The sequence below is a fragment of the Carcharodon carcharias genome, chromosome 1 (genome assembly GCF_017639515.1).
Source record: "Carcharodon carcharias isolate sCarCar2 chromosome 1, sCarCar2.pri, whole genome shotgun sequence".
In the NCBI taxonomy this organism is placed as follows: domain Eukaryota; kingdom Metazoa; phylum Chordata; class Chondrichthyes; order Lamniformes; family Lamnidae; genus Carcharodon; species Carcharodon carcharias.
In genome coordinates this window covers 43,109,754-43,125,133 of record NC_054467.1, presented here as the reverse complement: position 1 = coordinate 43,125,133, position 15,380 = coordinate 43,109,754, and the positions used below count along the sequence as shown (strand labels likewise).

Sequence of the window (15,380 nt, the reverse complement as noted above, 5' to 3'; positions counted from 1 at the left end):
ACATAGAATATTCTTACTGAAAGAAGATTCATGACTTCACTGCTCATGTTATTTGGTTGGGTCCAACTATTGGATAAATATTATAGTAGGTTTTCTTCCTGTAATTTTTTGCTTATCATGTATGTGTATGGACAAATGACATTACAAATAGAAGCTCTGTGTTTGCAGTGATGAACTATAAAAATATGTGCCATTAACTTTTTCAATTGAATGTCGATTCTGAATATAAACCTAATAATCTAAATATCATCAGAATATACTGGAAAACTCTGCAGGTCTGCCAGCATCTGTGGAGAAAGAAGCAGAGTTCAAATTTTGAGCCCAGTGTAACTCTTCTTTGGAACTGGTATGGGTACCTGCGTGGGCCATAGTTATACCTGTCTTTTTGTGTGGCATGTTCTGGTCCTTCTCAGGCCCCCTTCCACAATTCTCTTTCTGGTACATCGATGACTGTATCAGTGCTACTTCGTGCTCTTGTCTGGACTTGGTAAACTCATCAGTTTTGCTCTTAATTTCCACCCCTCCCTCACCTTCACATGGTCCATCTATGACACATCGCTCCCCTTCCTTGACTTCTCTCTCTCTATTTCTGGTGATAGACTGTCTACCAATATTCATTGCAAGTCACCGACTCCCACAGCTACTTCAGCCAAATCTCCTCCCACCCTGCTTCCTATAAGGACCCCATTCCGTTCTTTGCCTTTTGTCGCATCTGTTCCAATGATGCTATCTTCTACAACGGTGGTCTGACAAGTCTTCCTTTACTCTCAGCTGAGGAGTCTCCCCCCGCCACCCCGCTGACTGTGCTTGACAGGGCCGTCAACCACGTTTGACCCATTTTCCTCATTTTTCCCTTCACCCCTTCCCCTCCCTCCCAGAACCATAATAGGGTTGCCTTTGTCCTCACTTTCCACCCCACCAGACTCTGTATTCAATGGATCATCCTCTGCCATTTTCGCCAACTGTAGCATGACGTCCGCACTAAACACATCTTTCCCTCGCATCTCCTATCAGCGTCCTGAATGGTCCATTCCCTCCATCACACCCTGGTCCACTCCTCTATCACCCCCAACACCTCATTGCCTTCCCGTCATGCCTTCCCATGCAATCGCAGGAGCGTAACACCTGCCCCTTTACCTCCGCTGTCCTCACTGTCTAAGGCCCCAAAAACTCCTTCCAGGTGAAGCAGCAATTTACTTGTACTTCTTTCAATTTAGTCTACTGTATTCACTATACACAATGTGGTCTCCTCTACACTGGGAAGACTAAATGTAGACTGGGTGACTGCTTTGCGGAACACCTTTGCTCAGTCTGCAAGTATGACCCTGACCTTCCTGTTGCTTGCCATTTCAATTCACCATCTTGCTCTCATGCTCACGTTCTTGCCCTCGACCTGCTACAGTGTTCCAATGAAGCCTAATGCAAGCTGGAGGAACAGCACCTTATCTTCCAATTGGGCACTTTACAGCCCACTGGACTCAACATTGAGTTCAACAACTTCAGGCCTCTGTCCTCCCGTTTTGAATTTTTTTCCTCTGTCCCAGCTTGTATTTTGTTTTCACGTTTTGTTTTCAGACAGTGCTGACCTTTTATTCTACTATTAACACTTACTCTGGACTAAAGTTTTGCCTTGATACTATCATTCCCACTCCCTTTGTCTTTCCAAGACATCTTTGCCATTTAATCGCTCCTGCTCTTCAACCTATTCTTGACCTTATATTTTGCTCTGCCTGCGCTCCCCTTTGTCAACAGCATAAAACCTATTACATTTCTACCTCTGTCCAGTTTTGAAGCAGAGTCATATTGGACTCAAAACATTAACTCTGTTTCTCTCTTCACAGATTCTGCCACATCTGCTGAGCTTTTCAAGCATCTTCTGTTTTTATTTCAAATTTCCCGTGTTAGCAATATTTTGCTTTTAATTTAAACATCATGTCTGTCATGAACTATCTGGTCAGTCTGCAGATAATGCTGTTTGTGTAATGTGGTGGAGCCTTTCCTTAAAGGAGAAGGAAAGTCTAGAAACAATGATCTCTGCTTAAAATATTCACTTATTTTAAGTAATAATCTTACTGAAGTTCTGTTTGGTTTTTTATTAAAAAATCAGTGTTATTAGTCATATGACAAGGGCATTTGTCTTCCACCACCACCTCCACATTCATTTCGGGACTGTGATCAACCCCAGTTTGAACAATGATTATTGCCTATATAAATTTGATAGGATTATGTTGATTTGTTTTATTTATCAAGAAAATATGAAATTATAATTTTCTTCTGGTAATAACCCTGGCATATTTTCTTATGTACTGGAAGTCAGGCTGTAATTGGATTAAGAACTAGAGTGACGTCAAGGATCTAAATTCAACAGTAAGAAGTGGTCACACCTTCCTCTCCCTCCCAGAACCATGATAGGGTCCCCCTTGTCCTCACTTATCACCCCACCAGCTTCTGCATTCAAAGGATCATCCTCCACCATTTCCGCCAACTCCAGCATGATGCCACTACCAAACACATCTTCCCTTCACCCCCACTGGGAGCTTTCCGCAGGGATCGTTCCCTCCGGGACACCCTGGTCCACTCCCCCATCACCCCGTACACCTCAACCCCTTCCCATGGCACCTTCCCATGCAAGCACAGAAGGTGCAACACCTGCCCCTTTACTTCCCCCTCCTCACCGTCCAAGAGCCCAAACACTCCTTTCAAGTGAAGCAGCACTTCACTTGCACTTCCCTCAATTTAGTCCTACTGCATTCACTGCTTCCAATGTGGTCTCCTCTACATTGGAGAGACCAAATGCAGACTGGGTGACCGCTTTGTGGAACACCTTCGGTCTGTCTGCAAGCATGACCCAGACCTCCTTGTCACTTTCCATTTCAACACACCACCCTGCTCTCATGCCAACATGTCCGTGCTTGGCCTGCTGCAATGTTCCAGTGAAGCTCAACGCAAACTGGAGGAACAGCACCTCATCTTCCAACTAGGCATTTTGCAGCCTTCTGGACTGAATATTGAGTTCAACAATTTCAGATCATGAACTCTCTCCTCCATTCCCACCCCCTTTCCAATCCCCCTTTTTCCAATAATTTATAGTTTTTTTTAATTAATTTTTTTTGCACACTATTTTTTCTTTTCCCTCCTATTTTTAAACTTATTTCGATCTATTGTTTCATCTCCACCTTTTTAGCCCATTTCGATCCCTACCCCCCACTCCACCCGCACTAGGGCCATCTACCACTAGCTTGTCCTGTTTGCTACCCTTAATGTCCCCATTAGCACATCTTTTAGATAATACCACCACCATCAACACTGATTTGTCCTTTTGTTTATGACATCTTTGGCAGTCTCTTCTTGGGCTCCACTATCACTGGCCCTCTATCGAGCTCTCCTGTCTCACCTCCTTCTTCCAACTTATATTTCATCTCATTTCTATGTCTTAGTTCTGATGAAGGGTCATCCAGACTCGAAATGTCAACTGTGTCCCTCTCCACAGATGCTGTCAGATCTACTGAGTTTTTCCAGGTATTTTTGTTTTTGAGTAAGAAGTGGTTTTGACATGTTGATGAACCAAGAGGAACTTCAATCAGGGTTTTCCATAAAGCAATAACAGGAATAGTTTGAACTGAGTTGTTTTGGTTTAAAGGGGGATATATGCAGGTTGTTAAAAAGGTGAAAGGAAGTGAGGTTAGGATACGGTAAAGTTGTTTTTTTAACAAGCCTAAGAGCTAAGTCAAGAACGACTTAATCAATTCTGGGAAGAAAGTATTTCTGAAGAGACTGGTTGAAACAATAGAGAGATCAATTGGAAGGAATGCATTTAAGGAAATACTGAAGCCTTTAAGGAAATACTGAAGCCTATGTGATGGGGTAGCTGCTTAGATCTCCCAGAAGACAGGAGGATAGCTGAGCAGAACTCCCAAGAAGGCAGTATGAACAAGGCCAGACCGGAAGACCCAGTTGTTGTCAGCCTCAGAGGACACCCCCAGGATAAAAGGCAGTGTGGTTAACAAGTATTGGAATTCTGTAGATTTTAAAATCTATAAGAATAGTTGCTGAACAGAAAAGGGAAGGGCTAGTTCTGAGGGTAGTTAAGACTTGTGGAACTCTTTTAAAGTAATGTTAACTGTGAAGCCATTCTTGTGTTTAAATGTAATTATTTAAAAAATATAGAGAAAAAAACAAATATTTACTTTGCTATAAAATAAGTAGTTGAGGAAATTATTTTCTGATTTCAGAATCGTTCCTTGTACTATACAAATTGCAAAAAAAGTTTTGGTAGCTGTTTCAAGTTTCCCCTTAGGGCTTGAGCAGCTTGGCATTTACCACCTGCTTGTGCCGTAACATATTTTATGCTTTTGGGTTTGCCTATTTGAATTTCCAGTTTTGAATGATCTGTGTTTTCTGCTGCTTCACCGTTATTGGAGTTAGGATAGTCATGCCAAGCTCAAACAATTGAATCTAGCAGTATACGAGAATAGCATTGGAAATAGAAGCAGGGAAGTGAGTTAGCCAGCATTCATAGTTCCAAACTTAGAGTCTCACATTGTAGTGAACAAAGCAGGTTTGCAAGATAAATCCTTTAGGTCTCTGCTTCTTAGTCAGTAAGTTGGGTTAGTTTTTTTTTCTCCACTCAACTGCATGCTCATGTGCATCTTAATCATTCTCAGCACTTATATCATGCAATCATCAACATCTGCCTTTCACCACCCACCTAACTGTGTGAGAAAAGTTAAGGGCTGGCGTTAGTCAACATGGGGTCTGCTTGACAGCAGTTGAAACAGTATAAGCACTAATTTTAAACAAAACATGTTTTAAAGTGTTGGAAGTGCAGGGAACATGTTGACTGCTACTACTTACCAGCATGTAAATTCCTCTGCTCAGGTAGGTGAGGAAAAACAGAGCACTGGAACTTGGGAAGGAAGAGAGAAAGACCTGAGACACCATAAAAGTTTATTTTTACAGGAAAATCTTTTTTGTAGAAAAACTTTTTTGCAGTGCTAGCTAAACATATAATTCCAGTTGTTGATGTCTTTCATCCTCTAATGTTGAGGCTTCTATGCATACTCGATGCACTTCAATCTTGCTTCTCCTGTGCGCCATTCAAATTAGTGTGTTGAGATCCTCACATTGGGCCTCTGTGCCTGTTCAGCTGTTCTGGTGAGAATGTCCATGTGTTCTGAGCTTCTCCATAAGCAGAGAACTGCTCACTTGTGGAAAATGTTGCTATCAGCACATTTTACAGCTGATAGTGTGGTTTCACAGGGTTGAATGATTGTGGCCAGGCTGTTAAGCTTCTGTGAAGCTGTGGTGACTAGTGTTTTCCACGGAGCTATTCTGGATGTATGGGAATATGGGCTGACTGGTCCAAGAGTGGGGGAGATCTGATTCAAAGGGTTGTCAGTCCAGGCAGACTATGTTGTGAAAAAGTATATTTTCCTTCTCATCGCCTTACAAGTTGACTTTCTTTTCATAATTAATGTAGTGGAACAGAACTCTGTCAGCTTTCCTGTTCATTAAATGAATGTTTACACAGAATTGCATGACCTGTTTTTTTGCAGTCATGTTGGATCACATGCATTTTAAAGGAAAGATGATATTGTCATTGATGTCGTATTACTCATAATTTTTAATAACCGATGTTGCAGAATGTAAAATAATCAACTGACTTATATCTAAAACATCTCTTTCAAAACATCTCTTTCACTTTAAGTAGACAAACTGCAAAAATCTATAATACAGTAATATTAACAGGAAAGGAATGATTTTCTACAGCTCTGAAGGAAAGCTTCTTGAAAGTTACCCCTGGTTTAACTGAAAATATTTCAATAATGGATGTTGAAGTGCCTCTGAAGAACTTCTTTCTATTCTAGCAATTCCCCTCAAATTCCTAAAAAAAAATCAATCGAATTGCCCCTCAATGTTCTATATTGCATAGAATGCATGCATCATTTTTGTAATCTCTCTTCATAATGTAACATTGGAGCCCTGGCAACAGTCTTGGTGAACCTGTGCTGCGGTATATCCTTTCTGAGGTGCAGTGTTCAGAACTTCAACCGTGCTCCAGATGTGGTTCCCCCCAGGCTTTGTATAGTTGTAGTGTATCTTCTTCCTCTTTATACTCCAGCTTTCTAGTTATAATTGCTAATGTTCTATTTTGCCTTTTTGGTTATTTTTTGTAACTGACTACTGCAGTTTAGGGATCTGTATCTAAGAGCCCAAAATCAATTTGGACCTTTGCTGTTCCTAGCTCTTTACCATTTTAAAAAGTTCTGATTTTTTTTTGGATCCAAAATGGATGACTGCTTGAAGTACATCTACTGCAGTTTTGCTGACTTGCAATCTATCCATGTCTTGCATAATTTTATGCTGTCTCTGTGAAGGACTATTTCTTCCAATTCGAGTATGTACACGTTATTCCGTACTGTCTGTTTTTTACCACATAACCAATCTAGCAGTCTGTTTTCTTTCTTATGGTAACATTATTCAGTTCCAGTCTTGATTCATTATTTGTTTCCCTGGAATTCCAAGTATATTATCCTCTTCCTCTGCTGTGAAGACAGACACAAATTACTCAACAAATCTGTCATTTTCTTTTTTTCTGCATCTGTTTTTAAAGGGTCCACATTACCCATGAATATCCTTTCTCTTCAAGTGTATTTGTAAAATATTTTTGCTAACCTTGCAATCCCTTCCAACTTTCTTTTTATATTCCTTTTTGCAATTCTTACTATCTTTATTGTCTTTCTTTGCTGCTCTATCATGATCCCTTGGATCTGCACTTTTCTTTGAGCTTTTGTATGTGCTTTCTTCAGTTTTATGTTACCTCTCACCTCTTTAGTCAATCATGGCTGTTTTATTTGGTAAGCAGAGTGTACCCTAAGGAGTATATATTGGTCCTGTATTAAGCTTTTTTTTGGGAAAATTTCCCACTGTTCATCTATAGTTTTACCTGTTAACAGTTTTGACCAGGTTTGCGTTTCTGATCCCTTTAAAGTTGGCCAGCCCAAAATTTGTTGTTTTAATAACTGTCTCAGGTTTCTCATTTTTTAAACCTAATGTTGAATGCAATCATCTTATGATCACTGTTAGATTCTTAACTAAGTGTAGTTATTATTAAATATACTGTGGTGTGCCCTCTTCTTGGTTCTAAAACATATGCTTCAGAAAAGTATTCTGAATGCAAGACATTTGCTACCTTTCTAATCTGGGTTACTGTGTTCTTTCCATCTGTTTAAATTTAAAAAAAGGAAGGTGGTGGCATAGTGGTATTGTCAGTAGTAATGCAGAGACCCAGCGTAAGGCTTTGGGGACTGGGATTCAAATCCCATCATAGCAGATGGTGGAATTTTTAAGTTCAATAAAAATCTGCAATTAAAAGTCTAAGGATGACCATGAAAACATTGATTGTCGTAAAAACCCGTCTGGTTCAATAATGTCCTTTTTAGGGAAAGAAATCTGCCCTCCTTACCTGGTCTAGTCTACACGTGACTTTAAATCCACAGCAATATGATTTGACTCATAAATGGCCTAGCAAACATCAAACCACTAAAAAATCAATAAGGAATGAAATGGGACGGGCCATTGACCCAGGCACTGGAAACGACAATGGCAAACTCAGCCCTATCGATCCTGCAAAGTCCTCCTTACTGACATCTGGGGACTTATGCCAAAATTAGGAGAGCTGTCTGACAGACTAGTCAAGCAACAGCCTGACATGGTCTCACTCACGGAATCATATCTTACAGATAATGCCCCAAACAGCACCATCACCATCCCTGGGTATATTCTGTCTTACCAGCAGGCTAGACCGACCAGAGGTGATGTCACAGTGGTATACAGTGAGGAGGGAGTTGCCTGGGGAGTCCGCAACATCAACTTCGGACCCCATGAAGTCTCATGGCATCAGGTCAAATATGAGCAAGGGAAACTCCTGTTGATTACTACGTACCACCCACCCCCTCAGCTGATGAGTCAGTGCTCCTCCATGTTAAACACCACTTGGAGGAAGAACTGAGGGTAACAAGGGTGCAGAATGCCCATCACTAAGAGTGGCTCAGTAGCATGAGTGCAGACCGAGCTGGCTGAATCTTAAAGGATATAGCTGCTAGATTTGAGTCTGTGCATATGGTAAGGGAACCAGAAGGAGGGAGAAACATATTTGACCTCATCCTCATCAACCCGCCTGTTCCAGATGCATCTGTCCATGATAGCATTGGTAAGAGTGACCACCGCACAGTCCTTGTGGAGACTAAGTCCCATCTTCATATCGAAGATACCCTCCATCATGTTATGTGGCACTTCCACCCTGCTAAATGGGATGATTTCGAACAGATCGAGCAACTCAAAACTGGGTACCTATGGGGTGCTGTGGGCTATTGGTAGCATCAGAGTTGTACTCAACCACAATCTGTAATCTCATGGCCTGGCATATCCCCCACTGTACCATTGCCATCAAACTGGAAGATCAATCCTGGTTCAATGAAGAGTGCAGGAGGGCATGCCAGAAGCAGCACCAGGCATACCTAAAAAAATGAGGTGTCATTTCCTTCCATCATAAGGTCAGAAGTGGGGATGTTCGCTGTTCACCATTCGTGACTCCTCAGATACTGAAGCAGTCCGTGTCCAAATGCAACAAGACCTGGACAATATCCAGGCTTGGGCTGACAAGTGGCAAGTAACATTCATGCCACACAAGTGCCAGGCAATGACCATCTCCAACAAGAGAGAATGTAACAACATTCAGTGGTATTATCATCGCAGAATCCCCCACTTTCAACATCCTGGTCATTACAATTGAACTGAAACTGAACTGGACTAGCCATATAAACACTAGCTACAAAGGCAGGTCAGAGGCTAGGAATCCTGCAACGTGTAACTCACCTCCTGACTCCCCAAAGCCTGTCCACCATCCACAAGGCACAAGTTAGAAGTGTGATGAAATACTCTCCAATTGCTTGGATGAATGCTTTACAACGTAGCAGATGATGTGTGCCGGATGGACTAAATCCATAAGGGAAACTTGGTCACACTATCACAATGGGGGTTTTGTAATTTGCATCTATTACGAGAAGATTTGGGCACAGAATTCAGAAGTAATGAGCCCACTAACACCTTGAGATTTTAAAAACTAGATTAAAACATTTATTAACAAAAGAAAACATTTTAAGCACAAACATAAGATTACAGTTACTTAATGCTATAACAAATCCCAAAATTTCTAATTAAACTGACTCCCAACTACACACCCCTTTTAAGGCAACAGTCCAAAATAGATTTTAACTTACCACTGCAACCACTTGACAGTGGAATTCCAACCGTTTTTCTCCAACTTTAGTTACTGGACACAGCAGACTTTTTCAAACATGGCTGGAGGCTTCCCCAAGGCTGTTTTACACACTCCCTTTAGTTCTTATATGGCCCACAACATCACATTCCTTCCACCTTTATATATGTCTCTCTCTCTTTTTTTAGCCTGTAAATTTCAATGTTCTACATGTCTTTGGAAATGTACATTTCCCATAATATAAAAGTTTTTTATGTTGCCAATATGGTCAGTACCTTTTGGGAAAAATAAACATAATAACATTCCCCTATTTATCATTAGTAGTAAACATCTTACCATCCCTTTGAAACCCAAACAACTCCTTCACTTATCTAAAAATGCAAATTTCCTTCACATCCTACATGCTAACACCTCATCCCTGTTCACTCATTAGCACTTCAAATGCCTTTTACCACTAACTTCTTTTGATAATTTCAATCTTGCAGCCTAATTGACTCTAATTTAATTAAAGCACACAGACCAAACCATCTACACTCAACCAATAAACCTACTTCGTAATAAACCACAATAATAATATGAAAATTATTATAGTTTCGTGACAGTGCAGCTCCAACAGCACTGAAGAAGTTTGACACCATCCAGGACAAAGCAGCCTGTTTGATTGGCACCCAATCCACAAACATTCACTCCCTCCACCACTGACGCACAGTGGCAGCAGTTGTGTACCATCTACAAGATGCACTGCAAAAACTCACCAAGGCTCCTTAAACAGTACCTCCCAAACCCATGGGGCAGCAGACACACAAGTTACCGATCTTTGTGGGGATCCTAACACTATTTCCCTATGAGCTGTCATCTCTCATTACTTTTAGACTTCAAGCATGCAGTCTGTGTTTTCATTATTATTCAAAGCTCATTGCACGCTATGCTAACTCAGTTTTTTCTACAGGGCTTGAAAACTACTTTCTGCTTCTTGATTTGTCTCCTGTTATAATCCATCCCTGATGAACCTAACCATGCAGCATTAACTCAAGAAATGCTGTATTTGCATAGGTAGTTCTGTACAATTCTCAAATTTGTCATTGTGATGTTATTGCATTTTGAATTTACTGGTTGATATTTAAATATCCTTAACATGGCCAATTGTTGCCTTATTGGCTTGGATTTTCCATACCTGCTGGCGTTGGGTATGTTCGGTGGTGAGAAGGACAAAAATCGGTTTCACGACATAGTAAAACCAGTTTGTGATTGTCTGCTTAGCCCGACTGTGGCGGGCCATGTTCCCTGCCATTGGATGTCGGAAACCTCATTGTAATACATCAGAATATCATTATAAGGCCAGCTGCTGAACTCATTCCCCCCCCCCACTGCCCCCGCCCAAGCTGGATCGTCCATCAGAAAAGATGCCAGTGTAGAACACGTCTTGACAACTGTGATGTGCAAAAGTCAGGACTTACCGCCAGGGGCTTGCACACATTGCGGACATCTGAGGAGCAGAAGATGCTGGAACCCAATAGCAACGGGATCCTGGAGGAACGTTCATGGTGTGCTGGGTGGATTCTCATGGACGTGGCTCTGCTGAGAAGAAGTTCACAGAAGTTGGAAAGTCACTGTTGATGCTCACAACGTATGATGGTCGCCCTTGTGGGATTGACTGGAGAGAAGAGGTGTCGGGGTGGGTTGAGGTCGGGTCGGGGGGTGGGGGGGGCATGAAGGTGTTGGGGTGGAGGGAATGCAGGGGAGGAGTGGGAGAAGATGATAACTGGGGGTCTTGGGAGCGTGTAAGTGAAGGAGTTTGAAGGAGGGGGAAGGAGTGCAGAGAGGGGTAGAAGGGATGTGGAGATGGGGAGGGAGTCCGGGGGAGGAAGGAGTTGGGGAGGGGGGAGTGGGAGTGGGAGTTGAGGAGGAGGAAGGAGTTGGGATTGGGTGGGGAGGGGTGGGGTGGAAGCATTAAGAGTGGTGGAAGAAGCAAGGGAGTCAGGATGTGGGATGTGGGAGAGACTAAGCGGGTGGGGGTTAGGGGTACGGAGGTGGAGATGTCCTGGTGAGCGTGCAAGGGCAGGGTCTGATGGGTGCATGACTGCCTATTGGGGAGGGAACTGAGGGTGGGCGTGGTATGAGAGTAACTGAGGGCAGTCAAAGAGGAGAGGTGGAAGGTGATGCCCAGGGGGTGAACTGTGATGGGGGAAAGGAAATGGGAGACAAGGGAAGCACATGATAAACCGAAACCAGACCATGTTTGTTAAATCAAAAGTGAAACTAAATTTGTGGTGGGCAAGATCAGGTGCTGCATGGACTGTGATCATTGGGTGGACGGAGATGCAGGTCAGCTCAGGGGCAACTGAAAGCAGACCCCAGCAGGCAGCATTCAAAATGCTCAGGACGTTGTGGTGAGTATGATTCGTGAAGGATCCATGTGCATGGGAGAATGCTTGCCTGAAGCTCTGAAAGGCCCTGTCACACACATGCTCCTCCCTCCAGAATAACTGGTCTGCACACATCTCCACATTCTGCTGGACCAGGGTCTCCATGGTGTCTGCCATCCTCCCCATAGAGACCGGGTCACCATGGGGAGGATGGCAGATGCCATGGAGACCCTGGTCCAGCAGAATGTGGAGATGTGGCATAGTGGTATTGTCACTAGACTATTATTCTAGAGACCCAGGATAATGCTCTGGGGACCTGGGTTCCAATCGCATTGTGGCAGATAGTGAAATTTGAATTCAATAAAAACCTGGAATTAAAAGTCTGATAATCACGAAACCATTGCTGATTTTCGGGAAAACCCAACTGGTTCACCAATGTCCTTCAGGGGAGGCAATCTGCTGCCCTTACCTGGTCTGGCCTACATGTGACTCCAGACCCACAGCAATGCGGTTGACTCTTAAATGCCCTCTGAATAAGGGTAGTTAGGGAGCGGTAATAAATGCTGGCCTAGCCAGCGGCACCCACATCCCATGAGTGAATATTTTTAAGAAATACAAGCACATGTGGACACCATTTCATCAGAGAGCAGGCAGACACACTCCTCTCACTTGCGTGCCACTCTACTGCGGTCTTCCAGCAGCTCTGCGTGATGCTCCCACCCCTTCTGCTGACTCTCCAGGATGACTTGGAAGGCCAAAGCTACAGACTTGTCTCGGACTTCACAGATGGCTGATCCCCAGAAGTCCTCTGGGTGCCGGGGAGCTCACATGAACCTGCCTCCTGCTGCTGTGATGTGTGTCTGTGCGGTGGCCACCAGATTGTGAACCCTGAGTCTGCTCTAGATCTAGGTTCCACCAAGGTGTGTGTCTCTGCACTGGTGGAGCATGTGACAGGTCTTCCAGGCTAATTATTTCCAGCTCTTTAATGGAACAGGTGTCCCCTTGGCTGCAGCTGAAGACATGGATGGAGCTGAGGTAATGGCCAGCTGGGTGTGTTGGTCGCTTGGCAGAGCTCCCTGTGAACCAAAATAGAGGTAAGTAGTGCATGTCAGCAGAGTCAAAAGCAGGAGCACTTACATTTGCGTTTGGGAGGTATGATGTGGTGCAGGATTCTCACGAGGGTTTTTGCCACTGGCCTCACCGCCACTGCAGACATGGTCCACATCTTCACCAGTCAGTGCAATGGCATAATCCTCAAAGTGAATGAGGGGCCTAATGTGGGCTGCTCCAGCCCCAGTCTGTAACCTCTCCCCACTGTTGTGGGACAGCTTCTCCTGCATGAAAACAGATGGAGAGAGTGTGGGCAGGACACATGGCGCTGTGTGGAATGTTGTGTGGTGAACGGAGCCATGGACAAGATGAGGACGTGAGCTCGAGCGGGTATGAGCCTGATGGAGACGTGAGGGTGTGTGAGAGAGTTAGTGGTGTTGTTCCTTGAGGTTGTAGATCCCTGTGGATGTGGGATGAGTTTGAGAGTGTGAAGGTCGAGGGTGATGAGAAGAGTGAATTACCTTTGGTGGAACAGTTGAGACCATTCATCCTGTCCTCTTTTGCAGGACATTGGCACTGCCACCGCCTCCCAAGCGTAATAAGGTGGTTGCTGCCCCTCCTGCGGCCAGAGCGAGGGTAGAGGACATCACGGCGAGCCACCACTGCATCTAAAAGGTGCTCGAGGGATGTGTCATTGAACCTGGGGGCTGCAGTCTTTTTGCCTTTTGGAGTCCTGTCTTCTTTGCAGCAGTCATAGATTGGAAGCCCTGAGAGGTGTGCGTGCGGCTGGATTTTAAATATGGTGCCCAGCATGATGAAGTGACGATGCTGGCATGGTAGGCGAGTGAGAGCCCGCCTGCCATGGAAACGGCGTGTTTCCCGGGAATGCATAATTAATGCGACAGATTTGGGATGATATGTTGTGAAAAGCCATTGTGGCTGACGGGTAAAACATGGTTTTACCCATCCGCTACCCCACTTGGTGCAAACCTGGGACGATTCCGCCCATTGTCTCCTTGACAGTGTATGAAACTCTGGATAATATTTCTACATAGCAATGAGTTATACAAGTATTTTGAGGGAATATTTTATTTCTCCCCCATCTTTCACTATACGAGCATAAAACAGGTGCTTAGTTGTGGAACATCTCTTTTAATATAACTCCATACGTTCTTCGAAACAATTATGTTAAAAGGCTTTTAGCTCTGAAGAAGAGTCAAATGGACTTGAAACATTAACTTTGTTTCTCTCTCCACAGACGCTGCCAGACGTGCTGAAATTTACCAGCATTTTCTGTTTTTATTATGTTAAAAGGTTTCACTTTCTTTATTCTTCTTTCCCTTCACAGCTCCAACTTAACATAATAATGGACAATTCGAGAGACAATGGGAGCATTGTCCCATCCCTTACAGATTTGGAAGGTTTTCTTACAGAGCACAATTCTAATGTTGTGTGGCTTTTTGTTGGTGAGTGTTTACGTTTCTCGTAAATTTAACTTGATTTTAATCTTTTCTCGCAGTTTTATTTCATCTGTTGGAATTTGACTAGCTCACAAATGAATTTATTGTTTCTGCTACTAATGAATTATTTATGGCAGTTACGAGTCTGTGTGCTTTCTGTAGCAATGAGATGGATATCTGACTTTTTCTTTCGTCTGTGTGTTGGGCAATGTGTGGGGACCTTAGGGGTGTGGTGGGTAATGGTCTTCATTTCATTGTTGGACTGGTTAGGAGTTTATTTTTATCATCAACCAATTTGTCTGGAAATCTGGTGCTATGTTTAGGTGTCTCCATGCCAATTTACTGCATAATTTACACATGTAGAGTTTCTGCTTGTTTGGTATAGAGTGAAAACATTTTTCCTCCATTGGGATATGTTCTATTTATCTAACCAGTCTAGAACAGATGTGCCAGACATATGGCTCGTGGTGTCCTGGTCCTGGTGTTGCCATATATCCCTAAATGAGACACGCAACTCTGAGGCTATGAAAAGCAGCTTTGAAACCTAGTGTTTCAGCAATGCTTACTTCCACTCAGATATCACTGCCTCCATCAGCCGCAAAGAGTTGGGTCTCACTTAGCAATGAGCAGAAGGTGAAGGGGGAGAGAGAAAGAGCATGTAGGGTACAGGGATGGGAGACTAAGTTTGAGGAATAGTTAAGAGATTTGGGCTTGGGAAAGGGAGAGGGCTGGCATTTGGGGAGAAGGTGATGGGCTTGGTGGAGAGAAGCAGACTATGGAATGTGGTTTGGAGATGAGGGGAAAGAAATGACGTGGACATGGGATCTCGCATTTCCTGCAGAGCCGAGCACAACAGTAGCAGCAACATATTGATTAAAAGCAGCCAGTATATGGGTGAGTGAAACCTAGGGACTGCACTGTGGTAAACAGTGAGAAAGACTGTTTCCACTGGTTGACAAATATGGAAATAGCGACTGAGTTCTTACTGTACTTAAGGAGCATCACAAGCTTCAATACATGGACGAGTGGGATGCAGCAGGACCGAGTATAGGCTGGCAGTGAGTTAAAGTAATGTTTTGGAATTTGCAGGAGGGATTCTGCTCCTCCATGCTCCATGGGAGGGAAAGTAAAAAAAAGTTCTTTAGCTTTATCTGCCATTTCTTTAGCCATCTTCAGTTCCTTAAAGATCACTGTTTAAGCCTTTGTAGAATTGGAAAAATAAGG

General features: G+C 43.4%; 1 protein-coding gene across 8 annotated transcripts in view; it reads left to right on the top strand.

Annotated features, from left to right (window-relative positions):
* kiaa1109 (KIAA1109 ortholog) overlaps nucleotides 1-15,380 on the top strand; it is a 527,093-nt gene that overhangs the window by 13,806 nt on the left and 497,907 nt on the right. For all 8 annotated transcript variants that reach the window (XR_005944164.1, XM_041196895.1, XM_041196846.1 and 5 more), the window contains exon 2: nucleotides 14,045-14,162. Coding sequence is in view for 7 of the 8 variants with exons in the window: in XM_041196895.1 (XP_041052829.1) it covers nucleotides 14,063-14,162 (100 nt within the window). In the remaining variant the exon portion in view is untranslated. The remainder of the gene's footprint in view (nucleotides 1-14,044; nucleotides 14,163-15,380) is intronic.